The 21,826-nt window shown below is 48.1% G+C and overlaps 1 protein-coding gene across 2 annotated transcripts; it reads right to left on the reverse strand.

Moving 5' to 3' along the window:
• Positions 1-1,554: 1,554 nt before the first annotated feature.
• On the reverse strand, positions 1,555-20,536 carry TBCEL (tubulin folding cofactor E like). Of its 2 annotated transcripts, none has more exons than XM_065652047.1 (8): positions 20,489-20,536; positions 17,277-17,426; positions 15,535-15,674; positions 13,301-13,482; positions 12,167-12,423; positions 9,949-10,075; positions 9,413-9,529; positions 1,555-5,694 (listed from the first exon to the last, which is right to left on the reverse strand). In XM_065652047.1, the coding sequence occupies exons 2-8, from the start codon at positions 17,407-17,409 to the stop codon at positions 5,376-5,378; spliced, it is 1,275 nt and encodes a 424-aa protein (XP_065508119.1). In that variant the 5' UTR covers positions 17,410-17,426; positions 20,489-20,536; the 3' UTR covers positions 1,555-5,375. The 2 variants fall into 2 exon arrangements, with proteins under 2 accessions (XP_065508119.1, XP_065508120.1); XM_065652048.1 differs by lacking the exon at positions 20,489-20,536 and adding an exon at positions 17,643-17,663.
• Positions 20,537-21,826: the final 1,290 nt, after the last annotated feature.

The following is a 21,826-nucleotide window of genomic DNA, read 5'->3' on the forward strand; positions in this document are numbered from 1 at the left end:
CAGCTTCAGACACAAACTACATGCACATCACTTATATACACTTATAGTTTCAATACCAGCCTCTCTGCCTTCTCAGCTCCATCTAAGTAGGCAACGACTAGTGGAGACTGTGGCAGAACAAGAACAAGCGCGAGACCGGCACCACTTGGGAAACGTGACAGGCAACAAAGAATACGTTATTTCACATATCGCGTTCAAAAATACATTTTTCTAGCTATGGGAAAAAAAAAGTTACCAACCTGTTTCGTAGACTAGAGGAGCAATCGGGTCTGAAATTTTCGACTGATCTTGGTAGAGCAGGGAGAAATCCTATGTCAGTGGAGAACGCATGCCGGTCCTCCTTTGGCAATTAGTGCTGATGACGGAAACGATGGCTCGGTCCCCTTGCTCTCGCAATTGAAAAGTCCGTTTTCTTCAATGCTGTGCCAGGGCTGAGTGCAATCGCAACCGTCGCCTCTACTGATAACCAGCAAGCTAACCTGGAGATCAGATTTTGGCCTGGAGAGGGAGAGAGGCCTCTTTTCTTCCCCACAAGCTCACTCCTTTGAGGTGGATTCAGATGGAAATGTCGGCGAGCCGGAGCCGGGCTCACGGTCGTGTTGCGCAGCATCGCTTTTCGCTGAAGGAAAAAAAACCACAAACCCTCAGAAGAATTGAGCCCCTTCCTCCTTTGTGTAAGTGAAAAAAAAAAAGCCCCATCTATATAATGTTACAGGATTAGCATTAAACAGCGCTAGGCTTAAAGGCGGTGTGTGCCCCAGCGTTTCAATGGAGTTACTTTTCCATCCAAGTCTTGCTTTACTTTCTGTAACTTTTGCTTTTACAGGTGGAAGAGGAAAAACTTACCCAGTGCTCTCCTCCCTTCAAGAACAGAGAGGACAGGGATGCCAGCAGCCAGGCAAGAAGCACCTGCAAACCCATTTTTCCATCACCCCAGTGCCCCTAGAAGTCTGGTTAGTAAGGTCACCCCCAAAGTGCTGCACCTTACCTTAGCAGTTCCTTCCAGTACATCAGGGCACCAGCAACTCCTGCAGTTTTCTTCCCTGTATCCTCCAGGATTGGCTTTGCCAGCAGGATGCTTGGTTTTTGTTTTTTTTTTTCACATTTTTTTTAAATTTATTTTTTCCCTTTTCAAAATGAATAACTACTTTAGGAGGGCAGGGGGATTATAAAGCACTGATATTCCAGGGGCAGATTACATCCAGCCTGCCCCTCCGTGCACTTCAGCTCTTCCTTTCCCTCCCATACGGATTTTAAACATTACTGGCCACAGGAAAATCAATCGACTCTTCTCGCCTTGTTTTGTAAGACTGAGAAAACTAGTGAAATTAAGTTTCCTTCGTCACTTTACTATTCCGGTCCTGTTCGTGCTGGGCAAGTCTACACTGATGAGGTTTGATTAGGCTTTGCTGTCTCTTTGGGGAAGACTTTCTCTTCTAGGCTATTTCCTTTGGGCAGGGGATGCTCCCATCACACAGTGATGTGTGCAGGTCAAAGGGAAACATTTTGCTTCAGGGAACACAAAAGCGCAAAACTCAGGACACTTTTTCTGTGTAAAAACTTACATAAGTTTATTGAACCGATCCAAACCAATTACCTATTTGGCCTGAATTCCACTGCTAAGTCTGCAAGCAAACCAAAGGCAAATTGTGGGAGCGGAAAGTATATTTCCCGTGAGACGAACAAGAATAAAAAATGAGATAGACTTCCAGTTCTTCCTTTTTCTTTAAAATTACATTAATAGAGAGCAAGAATAGATCTTCATGTTTAAATTATATTTGAAGCTTCCAGTAACTGCGGAAAAGCAATCACAGAGGCAAAGGCCCGAAGTGGCTGGATTCCCTCTAACGTTGCTCTGGGGAAGGCGTCTCTCCCGCCTGCAGAAGTGCCACATGGAAATGAGGCAGGAACACATATTTTAGCCTCTGGGCTGCTTTTTTTTTTTTTTGCCTTTTCAAATCCGCATACGAACAGAATCTACAGAATCTCATTTATGAGCAAAACCAGCAACCGAGGTTCCGATCGCAGAGCCGCGTAGGCGAGGGCAAAACTAAGCCCAGAAGCAACGAGCACCATCAGGCGAGGTTCCTCCAAGCAACCGCGGCTGCACCGTCATCTGCGCGTAACTCCCGGCAAATGCGGTTACAAATCCCATGCCAGGGAGCAGAGGACGGTCACATATTTGTAACACTGCCGGTTAAGCGATCGGCCTGAAACATCTGCTCAAAACGTGGATATTCAATAGGAACGTATCCAAAACCACATCTAATCCGAGCACACTTTGGTATAGAGCTGTCACCTGGGTCCTTCCGAACCGGGCGCTTCGCCCGCTGCGCAGACTCGTACGTGTGAACTAGCAGGAACAACAAAACTATTCTTGACAAAAGTGACCCAAAAGCTAGAGAAGCTTGCAAAGTTATTTTGTTTTCTCGAAGGAACGTGACAGAACCAGAGAAGAAGACTAAAGCGGGTATATGCCGACAACACTGGGATGCAGCCCGTCGTGGCATCACATCGACGTACATCAAACCCTCTCAGGACCCTCCCGGATTCTCAGCCCCAAATCCCTCCCCTCTCGTCAGGACACGCTCCCCTGTTCACCGGTAACACGGCACGCATACAAGACCCTTTCCAAAAGGTATTGCCGAAGGAAAGCGAGCCAACTTTGCCGCATCCGTTGTGCACCATTTAACCCTACTTTTCAAAGTCTGTCGCCCGGATGCATCGACGGTCCCTGGTTTTCAGACGTGACTCTTTCTCCCTGGGAGGCAGACCGAGATTTTTGGTTTCCAGCCCACGAGAGCTTGAGAATACCGTGAGAGTGATGTCCAGAAACAACCTTCCTCCGATCAAGTGGCAAGGTGGTGTAAAAAAGTACGTACTTGGATCTTCTTTAACACCCCATTCAATTCTTTAACGGTCTTGGTTTATTTCCTTCTCTGAAAGCAAGACATTGAATTGTGCTGAGGAAGGCGGTCAATAGTTACAGCATCTCATTCATAGCAGCTGCGATGCCATAAATACACCCACATAGGCAGTTACTGCTCTGCAGATTTAGGTCAGAGATACTTTTGCATCCCCATCGGTCGCTGACCTCTCGCAGCGCAGTCACTGAGGGATCACTTACTTAAACTGGAGGTCAAGGGGAGAAACAGGCTTCAAATATTAAACAACCATATCTTCATAAAACTTTGTTTGTCTTATAACAAAATATCTTATTAAACACAACTTTTCCTATGCATATGTATGTATATATCATACAGAAGTGTTGGCTTAAGAGTTCTGGCTCCGTTTCCTACCGCCCATCTCAGCGGCGCCAGGACACTGACGTTTTTGGCAGGGGGATGAGGCACAAATTACTAACTTGTCTTAAATCCTCCCATTTGTAATCTTTACTCTGGATGCAGAACTACCCCCCTCCGAACGGTCCCCACATCCTGAACCTGAAGACTACGAGTTAGTACTTCATCCCCTCCTCATCCTAACCCACCCCACGATCTAGGTAAAATATGAAGAGAAACACACCACTCCAAGAATACAAAAGGAGCTTGGGGATGTGGACAAAAGCATCCTGGGCAAGAAAGTGCACGCGGGGATAAGGGAGCATTTCAAAATTAAGGTCAGAAGTTCACATGTAACCAGAGCCCTCACTGCGCAGCTTCAAAAACTTTTATGCAGCTGCTTCTAAGTAGGAATTCTCAAAAGTCTTCAACTTGTCAGGAAGACAGAGGAGCAAGGGAGGATGCAGGGAAGTGAAATGAGAGGTACGAAGGAAGGAGGATTTCATCGCGAAGGAAGGAGAATCAGTAGAAAACGGGGGCTATTTTAAACAGCGGCACACGATTCCTACAAGGTGCGTGTGGGGAGAAGATAATATAGGTAGTGAAAACCTGCTTTAGAATAAACATAAGTCTAGTTGCTTTGTAACTCATCTTGTAGAAACTGCTCCAAGCCAACACGTTCTCCTAGTTCGGACCCTAAGCAGGGAGCCCGCAGCCAGGGCCCCTGGGGAAAGTGCTAGGTTACATTTCTGGTGCAACAGCAACAAACACAAACTTAATCCTGGAATGTCAGGGGTTGGAAGGGACCTCGGAAGCTCACCCAGCGCAATCCCCCCGCCGGAGCAGGAACACCCAGCTGAGGTTACACAGGAAGGTGTCCAGGCGGGTTGGAATGTCTGCAGAGAAGGAGACTCCACAACCTCCCTGGGCAGCCTGGGCCAGGCTCTGGCACCCTCACCATCAAGAAGTTTCTTCTCCTCTTTCAGTGGAACCTCCTGTGCTCCAGTTTGCACCCACTGCCCCTTGTCCTATCACTGGCTGTCACCCAGAAGAGCCTGGCTCCATCCTCCTGACACTCCCCCTTTCCATATTGATCCCCATGAATGAGCTCAGCCCTCAGTCTCCTCTTCTCACCTTTATTCTTACTCTCTTCCAGGAGAGCGATTTGAGCCATTCCACTCCCAGTACTAACCGGTACAAGGTTAAGTGCCTATGGGAGGATCTCCTCAGCATCGCGGGGATGATCCATGGCCAACGGGGGAACCCGGTGTTCAGCCCCTCTGGACCTGTGCCTCTAAAAGCCCTTCCAACGCAATGCCCACCCACTGCTTTCCACAATTCGCCCAGTGACGCGCACTGCAAGGGTCCCTTCGCCTCCAGACTGCCAGTGCTACACTGGGTGAGATGAGTACAGAAATCACCACTTTTCCCACAAATCAGAAAAGGACAGCAAGGATATACAGCACACGTTTTAAAAATAAATGGTCTCTTTCTAATAAGGTCTCTTTCCTTCCCCCATTTTGTGCACTCCTACAAACCAAACCAGTGGAGTTCAGTGGATGCACTAAGTACCTGAGCTCTGAATCAAGCGGAATACTGTTTTAGATCTTTACAGTGAACTCGAGCGCAACAAAAGGTTGAGACAGCACCCAGTTGCAAAGAAATACTTCAGCAAGCTCGAGCTGCAGCAAGATAGCTAGGCCGAAACCTCAAAAACATAGAGAAAGAAAGAAAACGGATCAAATTTGGCACCGAGCTATCTTCTGCCTTATGGACCCTAGCATTCTTTAGCTTGAACAAGTGACCATTCATGCCGAATCACGAGTATACCGGAGCATCGAAAAAAAAGGTCAAGGTATTGCACACACTGAAACACACGCGGTGAAGTCAATTGTCACCTCAAGGCCACCTGCAGCGGATGGCGGGCATGGTTCTCAGGCCAGGGCGCTCCCTCCGGGCTAAGAAATCACCTGCTACAGAAACGCAACCAAACCTCAGCCAGCCGACTGAAAGAAAAACCTTGCAAAAACTCCTTAATGCATGTGTGTGGGGGAAAGGGTGTGCACGTGTGTGCACTCACAGGGTCAAAAGAGGCTATTTCATTCTGGGCTCCACGTAAATTTTATCTCCATCCCGAATGCCGTAAGAATGCAGCGCTCGCGAGCTGGATTTCAGCTCCTCAGGACCAAAAGGAGCTTCCTGGTCCAAGTAGAAGAGCAGCATGTTGCTCGTTGACAACTGCACTACAGTTTTTAAGTGCTTCTTCAGTTCTGCCACAGTCTGGTCGAGCCGGATCGACATCTCTTCCACCTTATCCTGGAAATGAACCTCCACCTTCACGCTGCTCTGCGGCCGAAGATCCACGACGGCCAAGGGCTCCAGCTTCCCGTACTTCGTGACCAGCTCGTGATACCTGAAACGTTAAACAAGTCCAGAGTTACGGTACAGTCGCTCGTACCATCAACGCACGTCTCAGTCTGTTTCACGTTACGGTACTACCCCATTTTAGCTGCGATCATCCAAGGTTGCAAAATACAAACATCTGCACGGAGAGCACACTGATCAAGTCGGTGCTCGCACAAAGGATACGGCCCTCAGTCTATTTGTGGCTTCGTGGCCTGACCCAATTTCAGACATTCCCGCTGTTTTCCAAGACCCCGTTCTGGGTCGCAAATGTTACACGGGACCACCGAGATCACCGAATCAGGGGGAGCTGCCGCGCGGTTTGGAAGCTGACAATAAAAAGGGGACAACAAAGAGGGGATTGGACTGGATGACCTTTCGAGGTCCCTTCCGAGCCCTGACATTCTGCGATCTCACCGACTGATCCTTCACACCTGCTCTAAAACTACATGGGAATTTCAGTAGCTGCATCTCCCTTGCCTGGCTGGGAAAGAGGCGAAACGGCAACACAAACCACAATGTGACTGAAACGACAAAGATTGGGAGTGCTGAGGAAAGGTAACGTTTCAGAGGCCCTCCGGTATGTGCTGTAAAAAAAGCTCTTTTTGTTCCCCATCCGAGCCCGAGCTGAATGCGATCGGTGCCGTGTCATGGTCCCCGTCGAGGGCTGATGGGACTTGGCAGGCTGGGTGACCCCAGGGAGTCCTGCTGAAGGCAGGAACGTTCCTGGAGAACAGCAGAGCCTCTGTCTGCCGGGAAATGAGGTAAGGGCCACAACGCACTAGGATCTCCCCAGCCTCACGGACAAAACGAGACTTCAGCGGAGCAGAGCGCCCACGGGTAGGCTGGCACCCCGCTCTCGCAGTCCCCTGGGCGATGGGATCGGGCCGATTTATTTGGAAAAGCCATTAGTGCTCAGAGGAGACGACGCGCTCCTCAGATTTTCCCCCCGTAAGAGCGAGGGCTCGCCAGCGTGTTGCCGACGGGGAGGATTGCATTGCTGCAGACCCGCAACAATTTCTCACGTGCCGACCAGAAGCGCTGCCACAATTTGTGCACTGAGGGAAACTACAGTGAACAGGGCTGATGGTGGGAAGGGTATAAAGAGGGGGACAAATTTCAAGCAAGCTGAGAGAGAGAAGTGCCACGAGAGGGTTAAGATTACCCAAATGAGTGCTGTAAATATGCGGAGGGTCAGGGAATGTTGTCTTAAATTTTTTCAGGTGCAGAACAAGCTTTGCAGCCTGCAAGGGAAGTTGGGAGCCTGGATGACTGGCTTCCCTCGAATCAATAAGGACGAAGGCATACGGCTCATACAGTTCTTTTGTACCCCGATAATAGGCACCCTGGAGACCTTCATAATCAGCCCTGGCAGACGCTGGCTGCCAGAGCAGAGGATGCTGAAGAACTGAGCCTGGCTAACAGCGTCTCTGATACTCTGCAGATAAACAGCGGACCAGCCAAGCAGAGGGCTCATTAAAAACCAGCAGACACAAAGACATCACTCAGGAAGACAGTCAATATTGGATTGTACACTCTTTTCTAACCCATGGCATCCCCAAAGAGAAATCATTCTTGCCATTTCCCTCCCTTTCTGGTGCATTTGAGCAGCAGACCGTGAAGACACGCGGCGCAAGCAGGGGGGTTTGTCGTGACAGAGCGTGCCGATCGCTTATCGCACGATACACCTCGAGGGGGGCTGCTTAAACTCATAAGTTTTCCGTGCCCGAGCTTGTCTTCTTCCCCGGCTTGAGGCAGCACTGCAATGCAGATGCCATACCCCCAGCAACAACGTGTCCTGATTAGATTCTAATTACAAACCACCTTCGGAGACACCGCGTCGGATTTGGGAGCAAAGACAGGGAAGCTTTAGCAACAAACACAAAATCCCTCTGCAAAGAATGCCAGGTTTCCCTTCCTACGAGGGCTGAAACCCGGCCCTCGGCACTAGGGACACTCTCGGCCATCTGCAGCCTCGTTAGAAAATAGCCTGTGGTGGCACAAAACTCCTCCCGAACAGAACAACCCTTTTTAGTAGCTGCACAAGTCTCTTGGAAACGCTGCACAGATGAAGGGATTCAGACAAAGAGCCCATTGACCACAGAAAGGGCAGTAACAGCATTTAAAGGTTAAGAAGCCAGAGGGGGAGGTAATTCTCCTGTATCTTACCAAAATAGCATCAAGCCAGCATGTCGGTCAAGATCAGCCCGGCTTTTTTGGATGAGATATTCGTCATTTCTTACACGAGCTCCCACTTGGAAAGCGACCCCGGTTGTACGAAGTCCAGTGTAACCCGGTGGGTCCACGCAGCCTGTTTCCAAAGCCCATGTCCTACCGTATCATCACGTGTGTCTAAAGCTACACCCCACTGTGACCTTCTCGAGAATACAGGGGTCCGGGACAGCCGTTGGGCTCAGCTGTCCCGCTATTCTCCCCTTCTCGAGCCACCAATGCAGAGACACAAACCACTTTTCATCGAAATAAAGTGTAACGGGAAATAATCCCTTTTGGGAGCAGCGCCATGAGCTCGCTGTCCCGGTTTCTCCTTCCTCTCATCTGCATTCTCCACCTCTTCTGCTATCCCTTCCAATATTTCTTTCAATTTTTCCGCTTCAAGGGCTTCTAAAATTACAAGCCAGGACTTGTCCTCAGAAAAAGGCACACGAGGGATCACCAGCTCTCTTGTCTCCCTGACTACATTTGTACCCTTCGCCTCCGAACTGACCTGAGTACGCCTTTAACGAATAGTATAATTGCTGGACCTATTAGTATTCATCCAAAACGTCGTGCCCTCGTTCCCCACTGCAGCCTTCCCGTGCCCTTACTGTATCGGCAGGTCAGACGCACAGCGCTTTTGAAAAACAAGAGATTTTTCACCTAAGAGTTAAGCTGGAGGAAGCACTGACCAGCCAACGTAAACACGGAGCAGATCCCGTTCGCACCTTTGTCGTCCGTACCGTTACCTTCAGTTTGTCCCTCCCTCTGTCGCCCCAGACGCACACTCATCCTACCCCCTTTCTGTAAAGGAAGGGCTACGAAGCTTTGTTGCCTGAAAAACACGTGAGGGTTCCAGGGCAAAAGGCGCATAAATGCAGTGACTCAATGCTCCGTGACCCTTCCTCAGCCTATTAGGAAGCAGTAAGTAGATGCTGGCACAGAGAAGATACGGACTGAACAGCATCTGTCTAAGTTCATTAGTTTACCAAGATTAACGGATCATCGGGCATACTTTTTTGGCAAAGAAAAACCATCAGACTTGTGATTTGCGAGCCTGAAAGCGAGGGGACAGCTTCCCGTTGCCAGTCACATTCCACACAGCAGATGGTCAACAGAATTAGACGCCCCGGCCTGGCACCGGAGAGCACGATCTGTACTGGCTTTTGGGGACCCCCAAACACAGGTGGATTACGAAGCCAGCCATCGGGGAGGCCAGGAAGCAATGAGTATCATGAACTGAACGGTCGTGTTGTTTAATGGCACTTGACGCGGACACTTTAAGACTTAATTAGACTCAGCAGCGATTCTACAAGTCATCAGACAACACTCGAATATAACGACATTAACTAAAACAGATTGAGGAAGGCGAGACAGGAGGAAGGCGAGGAATGGTTTTGTTCATGGAACAGCTAGCCCAGATTTCCCATGTAACATCATTTGTTCGTTCAATTTTCCTTTTGCCTCGCCGCCCTTCTGCCCCTGCTCTCCATTCCATGACAAAGAAATCACACCTGAATGGGACCTCCTCCTCCGGGAACTCCATGTAATATCGGATGAAGAACCGCTCCGAGTCCTCTCGCTCCCCATCGGCAACGATGCTTCCGTTGAGCTTGACGATAGACGGCAACCTGCGTGCAGACACCGAGAAATACAGTCAGCAAGACGGGAAACCCAGACAAGGGGACCAACAAGACAATCACCATCAGAAGTGCCACAACGTCAATACCAGGCGTAGCTTACACCTCCGTCCCCTCAAGAGAGGGCAAGTTCCGTGTGGTTTCTCCAAGCGCATTCAAAACTAAGCATTTCCATGTATGCATCGCGTGCGCGGGCCTGTGTGAGACTCAAAAAAATTCTCTGACAAGTAGAGAAGTTTTACTTAACATTTCCACTACTCTCACTTTCCCAAACAGCAACAAAAAAGCTCAAATATTTTTGAGCGGGGAATTCACACAAAACCCCGTCTCCTAACAGCCTCTTCCTCCAATTGCCCAGCCATTCATTGCCATGTCACGCTTCTGCTGAGCAGAAGAAACAAACAACGGACCTGGCTATTAGCAGCTTCCTGCGTTCCTCGGTGGTGTAGGACTGCAGCAAAGGGATTCCAAGCAATTTCACTTCCTCCAGCTTGGGAAAAGAATTTAACTTGTCAATGTCTTCCCAGCAATGTAGACCTGCTCAGAAGAAAAGACTTGCTTAAACAAACACAGAAATACATTATGTATCCAAGATAATCAGACACAGCCACAGAACATACATGACAGGCGAGCATCAGCTGCTGCTCCTTTGAGAAGTCAGCTTTTTGCTCATGATGTGCTGTGAAAAAATCTACTTTGGTTGCTTCCAAGACAGAGTAGTTTAAATTCTCTCATGCTGTTTTGTAAGTCTAGAAGGATCATCTCCAAGGCTGATTAGGGAGCTTATTTTTTTATGGACCATTCGGTCTTTGGCCTCACTAGCATCAGTTATGGTGGTTGCACCTATAAAGGGACGCTGCCTTAAGTTGTATTAAAGTCATCAGGACTTCTGTCATTCTAGGAGTCACTAAATAGCCACCAAAGGGCTCTACCTTGCACACATGACCACCTCGGGTCCCATTTCCACCCATGACCCGACAGGAAAACAGTCCCAGAAGCCATCCAACCATCTAATGAAAAAGGCTTTACCTCAATTTCAGCCCCCTCAAGCCCTGACATTAGAGATAACGAGGCAAGCAGAGAGGGTAAAATAAAAAAAGCTGAGGACTGAACAACAGTACAGCCCCGCTTACAAGGCAAGATCAACACCACTTGTCTTTGCTTCCGTTTGCTGCGACCACAAAACATTTACCGCAATGCTTTTCCGATGGCTGTTCCTGAAGCACACGCTGGCAACGTGAGTTAGAAAACTGGTTTTCCTGAACGACATTCAACGGCTTCACCCACACAACACAGAAAACGTGAAACAAAGAAAAACCAGAAAAATTATCAGACCAAACCGAAGCAGGGGTCTGACTTGAGCTAGGGCTGTCAGGAAAAGCCACGTTCGAGCCCAAACCGTGTCACAACCAGAACTCAGAAGAAGGAGCTCTTCTCAGAGCAGAAACAAAACTCCTCTAAGTATCACGGCACCCAAACCACCTCTGCCAAGGTCACCTCTGTTTAAGAGGCTCCTTGGGATTTCTGTTTGACTTTCAGCCCCCAAAACATCAAAATGCAAGACTCGATCCACAGTTCTTAAATACCTGGCATCAGCATTGCAAAACTACTCATCGCAAGAGCGCTTGCTCCTCAGCGAGACGGTGCTTTCAAATCCAGCTTAACAGGCTCTCCTTCCTCTAGTTAAGCTTTTATTACAGGGATTCCTTGATGCTTACACCGCAGAGCATGTTAATAAAGATCCCTCTACCTTGTCTAACACCTATTGCTTGCACAGCACATAAAGCCATAAAGAACGAAGATGAGGATGCATTAAGTACGCCTGCAGAACTTCTGGCGTACGTGTCATCTCAAACACGACCTGCCCTGCAGCTCCATCTCTCCGAGCGCCGGGTGCCCTTCCCGATACACCAAATGCTGCTTCTCTTTCTGGAGCGCTGGCTGAAAATTCCCTGGGGCTGAGTATAACTTGAGTAGAACTTGTGGTGAGCTTCTAATAACCGAGCACAGATGACAAACAGCTTTTGCTGGTGAATGCTCAGCCCTCACATGCCACATACATACACATACACTCATTTTACCCAAGATAAAACAGGGAATAAAAGGCAAATGGGATTCTTTCATCCCTTCCACTGCCAGACATCTATTTATCCTTCTCCAGCCAGAAGCACCTGAGGCAGGGACAGGAAAGAGAGGGAAACTACTAATGTAAAAAACCTGTGCCAGCTCGTTTTGAGTAACTGCCAGTCCATGCTACTCTGACTCATCTTCCAGACAACGACTAACTACCAAAAGCAGCAGGTGAAGCCCACAGAGACAGGCAAGCCGATTTCTTGCCTCTTTTGCCCTCCTAACGCTACATTCTTCAGCTCAGTGCGCTTCAGTCCATCTGCTTGCGTGGCCCTGCATTAGCACCATTAGGAAACTGGACTTCAACACGACATCTCTCAACAGCTTTTCAGTTCTGCGGGCTACTCACAGCTTTGCCCAAGCAGCGACCGTCCCAAGGCCCAGGTTTCGAAGAGCACAAAACAAGTGTGTTTTCACCTACTCAGGAGGAGAGACGCCAATCGACCGCTGTCGCTTGTGCTGAGAGCAAAAAGCCTCATCCTGCTTCCAGGCTCTCACCTGACTTGTGCAAATTGATGGATCGCAGGTTGGGGAACAGCCTCGCTAGGGAATCTTCCGACTCTTCAATGGTCGTGAGGTTGTTATTAGCCAGGATAAGTGTGTCCAGCGATGGAAACATAATTCCCAGTTTTCGAATTTCAGTCCAGTCTTGAAGATTATTGTCAGTTATGTGGAGTAATTTGAGAGACTGACAGCAAACCGGAGAACAAGACACTGTTTCGTAGTCATTAAGGCACAGGAAGAGCTCCTCCAAGCTGCACGGGGGAAGAAATATCGTATCACCAACTCAACGCACCTTTAGAAAAGGCTGCTCTCTAGGTACAGGGACACTCGTCTGTGATGCTAACAGGACCTTCTGTGACAACTCTTACACAATTTCAAACCTTGGTGTAGAGAAGACCTTTGGAGTGTTTCTACTATGCTCCCATTCGTAAAAATCCTCCACAGATTAAAAACACCACGAGGCGTTCCCCTAGCCTCCCAGTATTAATCGTGTAACAGATAACTCAAGGTGGTGTTCCACATTTGTGCCCAGCAAGCCACCAACCAAACTGCAAAGGTGATTGGTACCTGCTCTTCAATGCTCATCACTTGTTTGTAAAAGGTGTTTTTATACAACACAGATGACGTCCTGCTAAATTTTCAAACAACTAAACTAGCTCTCTTAATCCCAGGGAAGCACGCATTGGCCAAGCAGGACACACTGCTGTCATCATCTCCGCTTACAAAGCCATAAAAAAAGGAATCTGTAATCAAAGCGAAGCCACTGAGGACATTTGCGGAAGCAGAACGCCACTGCCAAGGTGGACCGTGGCCAAACCACAGAAATCAGCACTTTTGCACAAAAAAGCACGCTGAAATATGACTTGACAAGAGGCCAGACCCTCAGGCTTACATTCCATTCAAAAGCTGTTAGTACAGGTACGCGCTGCCCCATTCATTCTGCGGTGACGCGGAAGAACGCGTGTCACCTCCTGCATTGTCGGGGTGATGACCCATCTCTGGTATTTAGATCTGGTCAAGAAGACCCAGGCTTTGCAGCGCCACACAAGACAATATCAAGCATTCACCTGGCCAGTTTCTAAGCTCCCAAAGAAAGAAATTCCCTTTTTCTCTCCCGATGATGCTTACTCTGGTAATTCCTGCAGGATCGTGTGGACCGTTTCCCAGGAAGCTTTGCTGTTGTTGAGCACAAGTTTGCGAACACCAGCGAAAGACCCAGCGCACCTTCGCTCTAAAACGGACAAACTGAGAGGGTTGGAACTCAGGTTTAGAAACTCCAAGTGGGGAACGTTGGACACAATTTTACTGACCTAAGCGAGGAGGGAAAAAAAAAAAAAGAGAGAAAAAAAGAAATGCATATCAGGCAGTAATCAGACCTCATGCCATAATATCCCCTCTCCTAAAAGAAGGCCCTTCGGAATCACCACAAGCCAAAGAAATGATATGGGGAAAAAAATAAGCTTTCTGGATAACTACCTGTAGTTCCTACTCCAGCTATTCACTGATGTAGATTGACTGGTTTATTGCTCGTTCCTCTCAACAGTTCATTTAATTCCACTCTCCAAGCAGCTTGATAAGAGAAAGCCGGTCTCTAGGGAGAGCTCGTAAAATCCACCTCGACGCCAAGCACCAGCCCCTTGCAGGAGCCAGCACCCTGTACCCCTCTTTTAACTGGGAGGCAATGGGCACATCTCTTGAGTTCACGGTCAACACTCTGATCACCCGCTCAGCTTCCCAGTGCTCCCAGAAAAGACAGACAGAAGTTCCCTGTACGCATACAGTGAATTTCTTATTCGATTCCACTAGAAAAGAGTGGCTCACAGTCAATCCAAGCGCTCAGGTAACTCTGCTTGGGGCTACTTTCTCTTTTTGTGCACCTGAAGGCAAAGCAGCAGAGAGGGAAAGAAGAAAGATCGAGAAAGAGAAAGAAAAGCCCGAGACGTCAACTCTACAGCTCTGCAGAATGGGATACGTGTGTGATCGGGGTAGGTGCTGACCTAGATACTGCTAATACACAGAAGGATACGGGAACAGGTTAATTAGATGACCAATCTGTAGTCCTTTTACGATTAAGTGAACTGGAGGTAATTAGTCTGCCTCACTTCACCCCTCGTCTTAGGCGTTGTCAGGTTTTGGGCGCTGTGCCTCAGGAATGAAGCAGACAAACTGGAATGACATCCGAGCAACGCCACCAACACGGGGTTTGGAAAAAGTGGCCTATGGCGGACGATCGGAAGAACTGGATTGTTTCAGTGTTACACTAAAATAGGAAAAGGAGACACAAAAACTCTTCTCCGTGGGTACAAAAGGCTGTCGTGTAAGGAACAGCGATGAGCGCTCCTGCTTAAATGGCAGCACAGGAGATTTAAGTTACGTAGTTTAGACTATGGGGTTATTAGCTAAGCATGGGAACAGGCTACCTGGGGATCTGGCATCCCCATCACTGGCAGTTTTTAAGAGCTGGGTGGATATTTATCTGTTGCGGGTGGCTTTAATCTCAACACACAAGCCTAAGGCCCCTTTCCCACCCGCTGACCTAATACCTTTCAGGTTAACAAGGAAATAACGGGAACAAGGAAACCTGTCCCACTTCGAACTTCGCCGCCCCTGTGCCAGAGATGGGACAGTTCTGCAAACACTCTGTTCTTTACCTATTTTCAGACACAGGAGTTTCATGCAACACATGGTAGTTTTTATGCTGCACGTCCCGTTCTTTTCCATGTATTTTCAACAATAAACACGATCACCACAAAAGCAGAACATAAGCCAATGAAGAACTGGTAACGACACTTGAACAGATTGCGATGGTTTTACTCGTATTACAGTGCATTTATCTTGCATAATTCATCCAAGCACTTCAGAGAATTTTACAATAGCATTTAACATTCATTAATGAGGCCTCGGAAATATCCTTTGAGGTAAATGTTATTAAACCTGCTTTGCTGATAGGGAAACAAAAGCCAAGAGAGAATAAATCCTTGCCCAGCATCACAGAATCAGTGGCAAACCTAGGAATCGACTCCCATTACTTCTTACTCTGTTGAAAACTGCACTGCTTGTTAACCTCTTGATGTTAGAAACGCCAGTTCTGGTGCTTTGCACAATAAAAAAAACCCACAGGCCAAGATCATAAGTCATGAAATAAATGGAGTGAACTGCCCAAATGGGTTAAATTAATCACACTTATTGCTCAGTCGTTGCTGAAGTAAACAAGCCTCAGCTTCAAAGATGAGAATGAAGCCACGACAATGGAAATCTCTCTCCTTTAAATGAACAAAGTACTCTGACAACCTGCTATGAGTTTGCATTCAGAGTAAGAGCCATCAAAGTTATTCGGAAAGCTGCACGCGTAAATATTTTACCTCATGCCAGTCTTCCAGTTTATTGTCAGAAAGATCTAGCTCGGACACATGGGCACAGAAGGCGGCAATTTCATTCTCATCCCCCGCGCAGGTGATGCCACAGCTGTTGAGCACCAGCACGCTGGGCAGGTTGAGCCGATCTGAAACCAGGGAAAAAAAAAAGACGCCCTCTGGTCACCATCGCATCACTTAGTTGCAGAAGCACCAATAAATGTGACATCCAGCAAAAGAACACATCGACCAGTAATTCCACAATTTACACACAGTCCTTTGTAGTTTATAGTCTGTCTCGTATCAGTTCTTGCCAGAATTTACACTCCTCCCCAGGCATCTGCTGGTGCAGATAGGAAACGGGACTAGACTGACCATTAGTTGCCTTATTCTCTTGTACTTAGCCCACTTGGGGTTAGGAATGGCAAAAAAAATCCATTTCTTTTCTAAGCTTTCCCTTTTGAACCATGTAGAATGTTTAGCGTTCTTACATCCTGCAGAAACTGAGGTCTCTGCTCGACCTTTTACGTTCCTGCTTTGATTTTGCTCCCGTTCCTTCTCGTGCAGGTAAACGTCCTCAGGGCTGTTTCACAGACAAAGACCTGGATCTCAATCACACCCTGATTTGCTGGGGTCAACACAAAGCTAAAGGCTGTGATTTGTAACACAAAACCATTTCAACACCATAAATCCACATTTAGGCATCGGTCTTACACTACTTCACATACAACACAGCTCTCCCGCCTCCGCAGAGTACCAAACCTGTTAAAATTTAACAACAAGCTTCTTCCTAAAATGGTGGCCCTCTTTCTCCTTACTACTTGACAGCTACACGACTGAAAAAGGATTCTAGCAGAACACAATTATCCGGAGTGATCTGAGTTTTCAGGTTTCCTGGCTCGTTAGCACTTGGCTTCTTTAGAGGATAACGTCGTACTTTGGGCATTAGTCACGACATACTCATAAGTCACACCTCGGTCCCATTTTAAGACAAACGTGCCCTCTTTTCAGCATCCAAAGAGCTCAGGTAAGCAGGAGAGAGGACATTGACTGAATATTCCATCAGGCCAATTTTCCGTTCGTGTTAATTTTGAGCGACACGTGGTACATGTTATCCTCAGCTGAACTCAGGCCCTTTTTCTCCTCTGTCAAACTCAGTTAGTGTAAACTTCATCCTGCTGACTTCTGTGGCTATTTTCCCCTTTGGGGCTGGTTATGATACAAATGGACCTGACGGAAATTTAAACTCCTCTCACAGATCAAGATGGGCAAGAGGTTACACAAAGAAGAGGCAGTTCTGGTGGGATAAATGTGAATCTCATGTGTGTAAACCAAGAAGCAAACACTAACATGAGAGTTGTGTATTTGCTAAGCCACCTCTGACAAAATTTATGTTGTTGCAGCCACTAATAAAATAGCCAGTATCGCTATTCTGAAGAAAATAAGCTCCGGAGACTGCTGAACCCCCAAACCTCAGCACTGCAGAGGGTTTATTTCCAGCTTTCCTTGACAGGACTCTGATTCTGTTATGCTGGCAACGACAAGGGGAGGGAAACTTGTTTTTTACAGTAACCACTTAGATCGCTAGATCAACTTTCTGTCCCTGTTAGATTCCAGTCTCTCAAAGACACATTATAATACAGCGTGATCTATCTTCTTTTGGTTAATTCAGGGCAACTCTTCTTTCAACATAAGCAAGAGCAACGAAGAAACCAGAACCTCACGGATATTCAGAAGGACCAGAACCCCACCTTTCATAGGCGAACCCTGGGGAGTCGCGGGGACGTGCACCCCCATACCAGGTCCACGGCGATACGGGAAGTTCTCAGGGCTGTATTTCTCACAAAGAACTTGCATGAAACTCCTCCCGCTGGGCTGGTCCATGCTCCCTTTTTGGACTTCTAGTTAATACAGAAAACAGAGCATATAAACAGTCAGCAACTAATAATCACCTCCAGTAGTGGCCCTTGGGGACACAGGACACAAAGGGACCAGCCAGGTCAGGGGCTGTATTTCTTCTTGGTCCAACAGCTCATATTTCAAACTGAACCATTGCCTGAAAAGAAATCAAAACCAAACAGCGCGCCCGAGCTACACAAATATGCTTTTGCTCATACCCTTCAGGCCAAGTATCTCCTTGCTCTTCCAGGACAGTTCCCAGGCTGCAAAAAGCAACTTCTGTACTCAGAGATATTCTCGAACATATTTCCAGGGCAGCCTGGAACTATTTTCATCCTGTAACTTTTCTCTAACTCAGGACTTTCAGTCAAGACCAGCTTTTCAGAGGGGGAAAAAAGAAAAGGAAAAAGGATCCACAGCCCCCTAACTGTTGATAAAGAAACGCTGCACAAAGCAGGTTATGGTTTGGTTTTGTAAAATCAGGCCATTGCCTGAATCTTTTGTCTAAATCTAAACACAACGGTGAGTGAAACTTGTTTTCTCTCAAGTAGGCAGAATGGTTTTCTAAAACAATAAATACCATCTACAAAACAGATGCATCACACAAGAAAAGTATGCCATAAATCCTAAAATAACAAAGTGTTACTTTTCAGATTTTCTGTAATTCAAACATCGTATTTGGTCTATTTCTATGTATTCTTCAACGCAAAACCAACCCAGAACTACTTACTCCTGTTCCCTGTGTAAAACGGGCAATGACTTCTACAGCTGCACGTTTACCCAGCTCATAGGTGCTCATGACTGGAGACAAAAAAAGAATTAGAACACAACTGCTGCGTCACAAAACGCTCTCGAGCACGTACGACCACATCACTTGGCCAGTCCAAAAATAACGTTTTGCCAATTCAATTTCGCAGCTGCTTAATGTAACTGGAAGATAAACGCGCTCACTGTATCTACGCACGTCACAGAACGGAACAGCGCAGGAAAAAGGACTCGCCACATCGCAGGCTGCTGACCCGCCTAAAAAGATATCGAGTGTCACACTTTCCTGCACATACAAAGTTTACATGTCACAAACAGGGACTTAAAAGATTGGTCTTTCTTGGGAAAAAAAAAAAAACCAAACCACACATTTTTCAGCCCTCAACAGCTTGGTGACTTAATGTCACTCATCTATCTAGAATTGAGAAGAAGATCCTCCAGTTGCAGTTTGCATTAGGAGCAAGGCATTTCATTTTATGCTCAAACATTCTGCGTGCGACAGGAACGTTTTGCATTGACGGCCAAGGCTTTAGGCTGAAAAGCCTCATTCCAGAGTGGTTTGGGAGCTCAGCACTGTAGGACAGATGGATACTGGTTTCTAAATGCACATTCGGACATCCCCATCTGCGAATTCCAGAACTCCCCCACGTATAAAGCCTTCTGTCCTTCATATCACTTTTCTATCAACTCCATTCCTCTTTATCCCCTGAGCAAACATCAGCTGGAAAACCCACATGAGAAAGTCACTTTAACATCACGCTAGAGGCAGAAAATCGTGTTTTCAGCTACAGTACAAGAGCAAGCCAGACCAGAGACAAAATCCTAATGACATTCACGTCCGACATTGAATCACAAGCGTTTTCTTTCCCAAGCTTTACTCTTGCAAGCCATGTGACAAAAACATCAAGGGGTGGGCAGTCACCTTTTCCGCTCCCCTTCTCACCAGATTTCACATTCACTACAATCATCCGTCACGCACGTGCCTCCTCTGAATCACTACAATTGCTCGAGAACAAGGATTAACAGATTATGCAAAGAAATCATGACACATTCCAAGTGAATGTCGTCTGTACAAGGGCAGGACGGGACGATTTGCAAGGTGCCCATTTCTGAGCATCGTCCCACTGACAGCACAAGGAAGAACTCACATCCTAAAATAACTTTGGTTGTTTTTTTTTTTTTTCCTAAATGACAGCACAGACCGCAAAAGACGTGCCTGGTCTTTGCAAGATGTCAACAAACAGTCTTTGTTGTCTATATTTAAATGCTCTGCTGGAAGAGTGTGGCCCCGGTGACAAACAACATGTCAAGTGTCTGCACAGAGGAGCATGACCCTGACTGGAGATCCAAGGGGAACCCAGCGGGGGAGTGAATCGAAAGGAGAACACGAGAAGTGACACGAAAAATATTTCTATCCCTGTGCTATAAGCCTGTGAGGAGAACAGGAGACCCTTCAGGAGAATAACATCATTAATGACATTCTAATGAATTCCAAGGCCACTTGAACGCCTAACCAGTCGCACGTCAAACGCATTTTGACACATTTGAAAACAACGCATAAGGAACAGCTACAACAGAGGAAATATCTGTCTAAAAGAAGCTGGTACATCCTTCTCCCAAGACATGATTCAGGGAAATGATTCCTGAAGCGATCTGGACAGACAGATGCATGAACACGATCAGCTTTCCCTATTCTACTATTCCCTATTCTCAGTAACACAGCTAAAGTCAAGTTAACGCTCACAGGCAGACCTAAGCAGGGATATTTTCTAAAACAAGGGTGATTTCTTCAATGATTTCCTTTAATATGATATAATAACAAGGGATAAATATACCTTCTCAAATTTAAAAAGAAACAAACCAAAACAAACCCCAAATAAACAAAAAAAACCCCAAACAACGAAACCAATAAACAGCATTCCCGGGTTAGGATAAAACTGCACATATTTCCAGTCGCAGAACGGATGACTCTCGACTGTATTTTCTATCGGAAAGACATAAAGAGAAAACATAATTCCTACTGGTGAACTCCAGATAGCAATATCTAGGATTTTGGAGCCGAAAAGAAGAGAAAAAAAAGGGAGAACTGGATCTTTCCTCACGCTAATCGCCCAGCGAACGGACGCTGGGACGGCCGGCCCGGCCGCAGGCCCGGCGCCGCTCGGCTCCGGAGACGCGCGGGAGGCAGCGCCGGGCCTGCGCCTCGGGGCGCTCACGTCGCGCCCCCCGGTCCCATAGGGGACAACAACTAGGGGACGACAAACCGCCACCCGCGGCCCGCCCGCCCCGAACCGCTCACCCGGGCCCGCCGGCCGCGTCCCGCATTGACCCGGAAGCAGCTGGGCGGCGGCGACACACCACGTGACCGCCCGCGAGCGCGACGGGCGGAAGTGTCGCGGTTACCATGGAGACGGCGACGCTCCCCGGCATGCACCGCGCACGCCGCCGCAACACGGCGTCTTCTGAGGTTATCTGACGTCACCAGTGACGTCAGGAGGGATATTGATCGGTGATGCTAAGAGCGCGGGGTCTGGGGCACAGTTCTGGGGGCTCCCATAGGGCTGGGGCGCTCCCAGGGCGGCTCAGCGACCCAGAGAACCGCGCCCCCACCCAGGCTGCCAGCAGGATGGACAAACTGCACATCGACAAGTGTCGGGTGCTCTGGGCCAAAACGCATCAGCTTCTCCCTCAGCTGTGCCCCTGTGCCGTGCTATGCCAGTTTGCCCCTTTCTGTCCTCTTTCAGTACTCGGTGGTGGCACCATCGCCAGTCATGACCTCAGGAGAAAGAATCACACAGAACCCCAGCATGTCAGGGACTGGAAGGGGCCTCGGAAGCTCATCCAGCGCAATCCCCCCGCCGGAGCAGGAACACCCAGCTGAGGTTACACAGGAAGGTGTCCAGGCGGGTTGGAATGTCTGCAGAGAAGGAGACTCCACAACCTCCCTGGGCAGCCTGGGCCAGGCTCTGGCACCCTCACCATCAAGAAGTTTCTTCTCCTCTTTCAGTGGAACCTCCTGTGCTCCAGTTTGCACCCATTGCCCCTTGTCCTGTCACTGGCTGTCACCCAGAAGAGCCTGGCTCCATCCTCCTGACACTCCCCCTTTCCATATTGATCCCCATGAATGAGCTCAGCCCTCAGTCTCCTCTTCTCCAGCTCCAGAGCCCCAGCTCCTCAGCCTTTCCTCACACGGGAGATGCTCCACTCCCTTCAGCATCTTGGTGGCTGCGCTGGACTCTCTCCAGCAGTTCCCTGTCCTGCTGGACCTGAGGGGCCCAGCACTGGACACAATATTCCAGATGCGGCCTCCCCAGGGCAGAGCAGAGGGGCAGGAGAACCTCTCTCGACCTACTAACCATAAATCACGCTGTGGCGGACGTTCCCCATGTCCATCCTTGCCGGTATTACATGGTAAGAACCAGACACAGCCTGAAACGTGGCCTCTCGTTGCTGCCGCAGGTGGGGAAGGTTAGAGGAGAGCTGCATTAGTCATGGCTGAATAGCCAGGGTGCGTCTCCACACTCTCTCCAGCCTGTAACATCATCGGGAAAACTTTATCCTGTTACTCGCACACCCTGATTTATGCACACTCCACCAAGGCAGCACAATACAATGGCAGCATTGTGCGTGCTACCCA

This window comes from Caloenas nicobarica, chromosome 26 (genome assembly GCF_036013445.1).
Source record: "Caloenas nicobarica isolate bCalNic1 chromosome 26, bCalNic1.hap1, whole genome shotgun sequence".
In the NCBI taxonomy this organism is placed as follows: domain Eukaryota; kingdom Metazoa; phylum Chordata; class Aves; order Columbiformes; family Columbidae; genus Caloenas; species Caloenas nicobarica.

What these genes read in the sequence shown, in the direction of transcription:
- TBCEL (XM_065652047.1), bottom strand. Translation starts at nt 17,409, where the DNA reads ATGGACCAGCCCAGCGGGAGGAGTTTCATGCAAGTTCTTTGTGAGAAA. An exon ending in CCAGGGTTCGCCTATGAAAG is followed by an intron (nt 15,675 to 17,276) that starts GTGGGGTTCTGG and finishes CCCTGGTTTCAG; the next exon opens with ATCGGCTCAACCTGCCCAGC. An exon ending in CATCAATTTGCACAAGTCAG is followed by an intron (nt 10,076 to 12,166) that starts GTGAGAGCCTGG and finishes TCTTCTGAGCAG; the next exon opens with GTCTACATTGCTGGGAAGAC.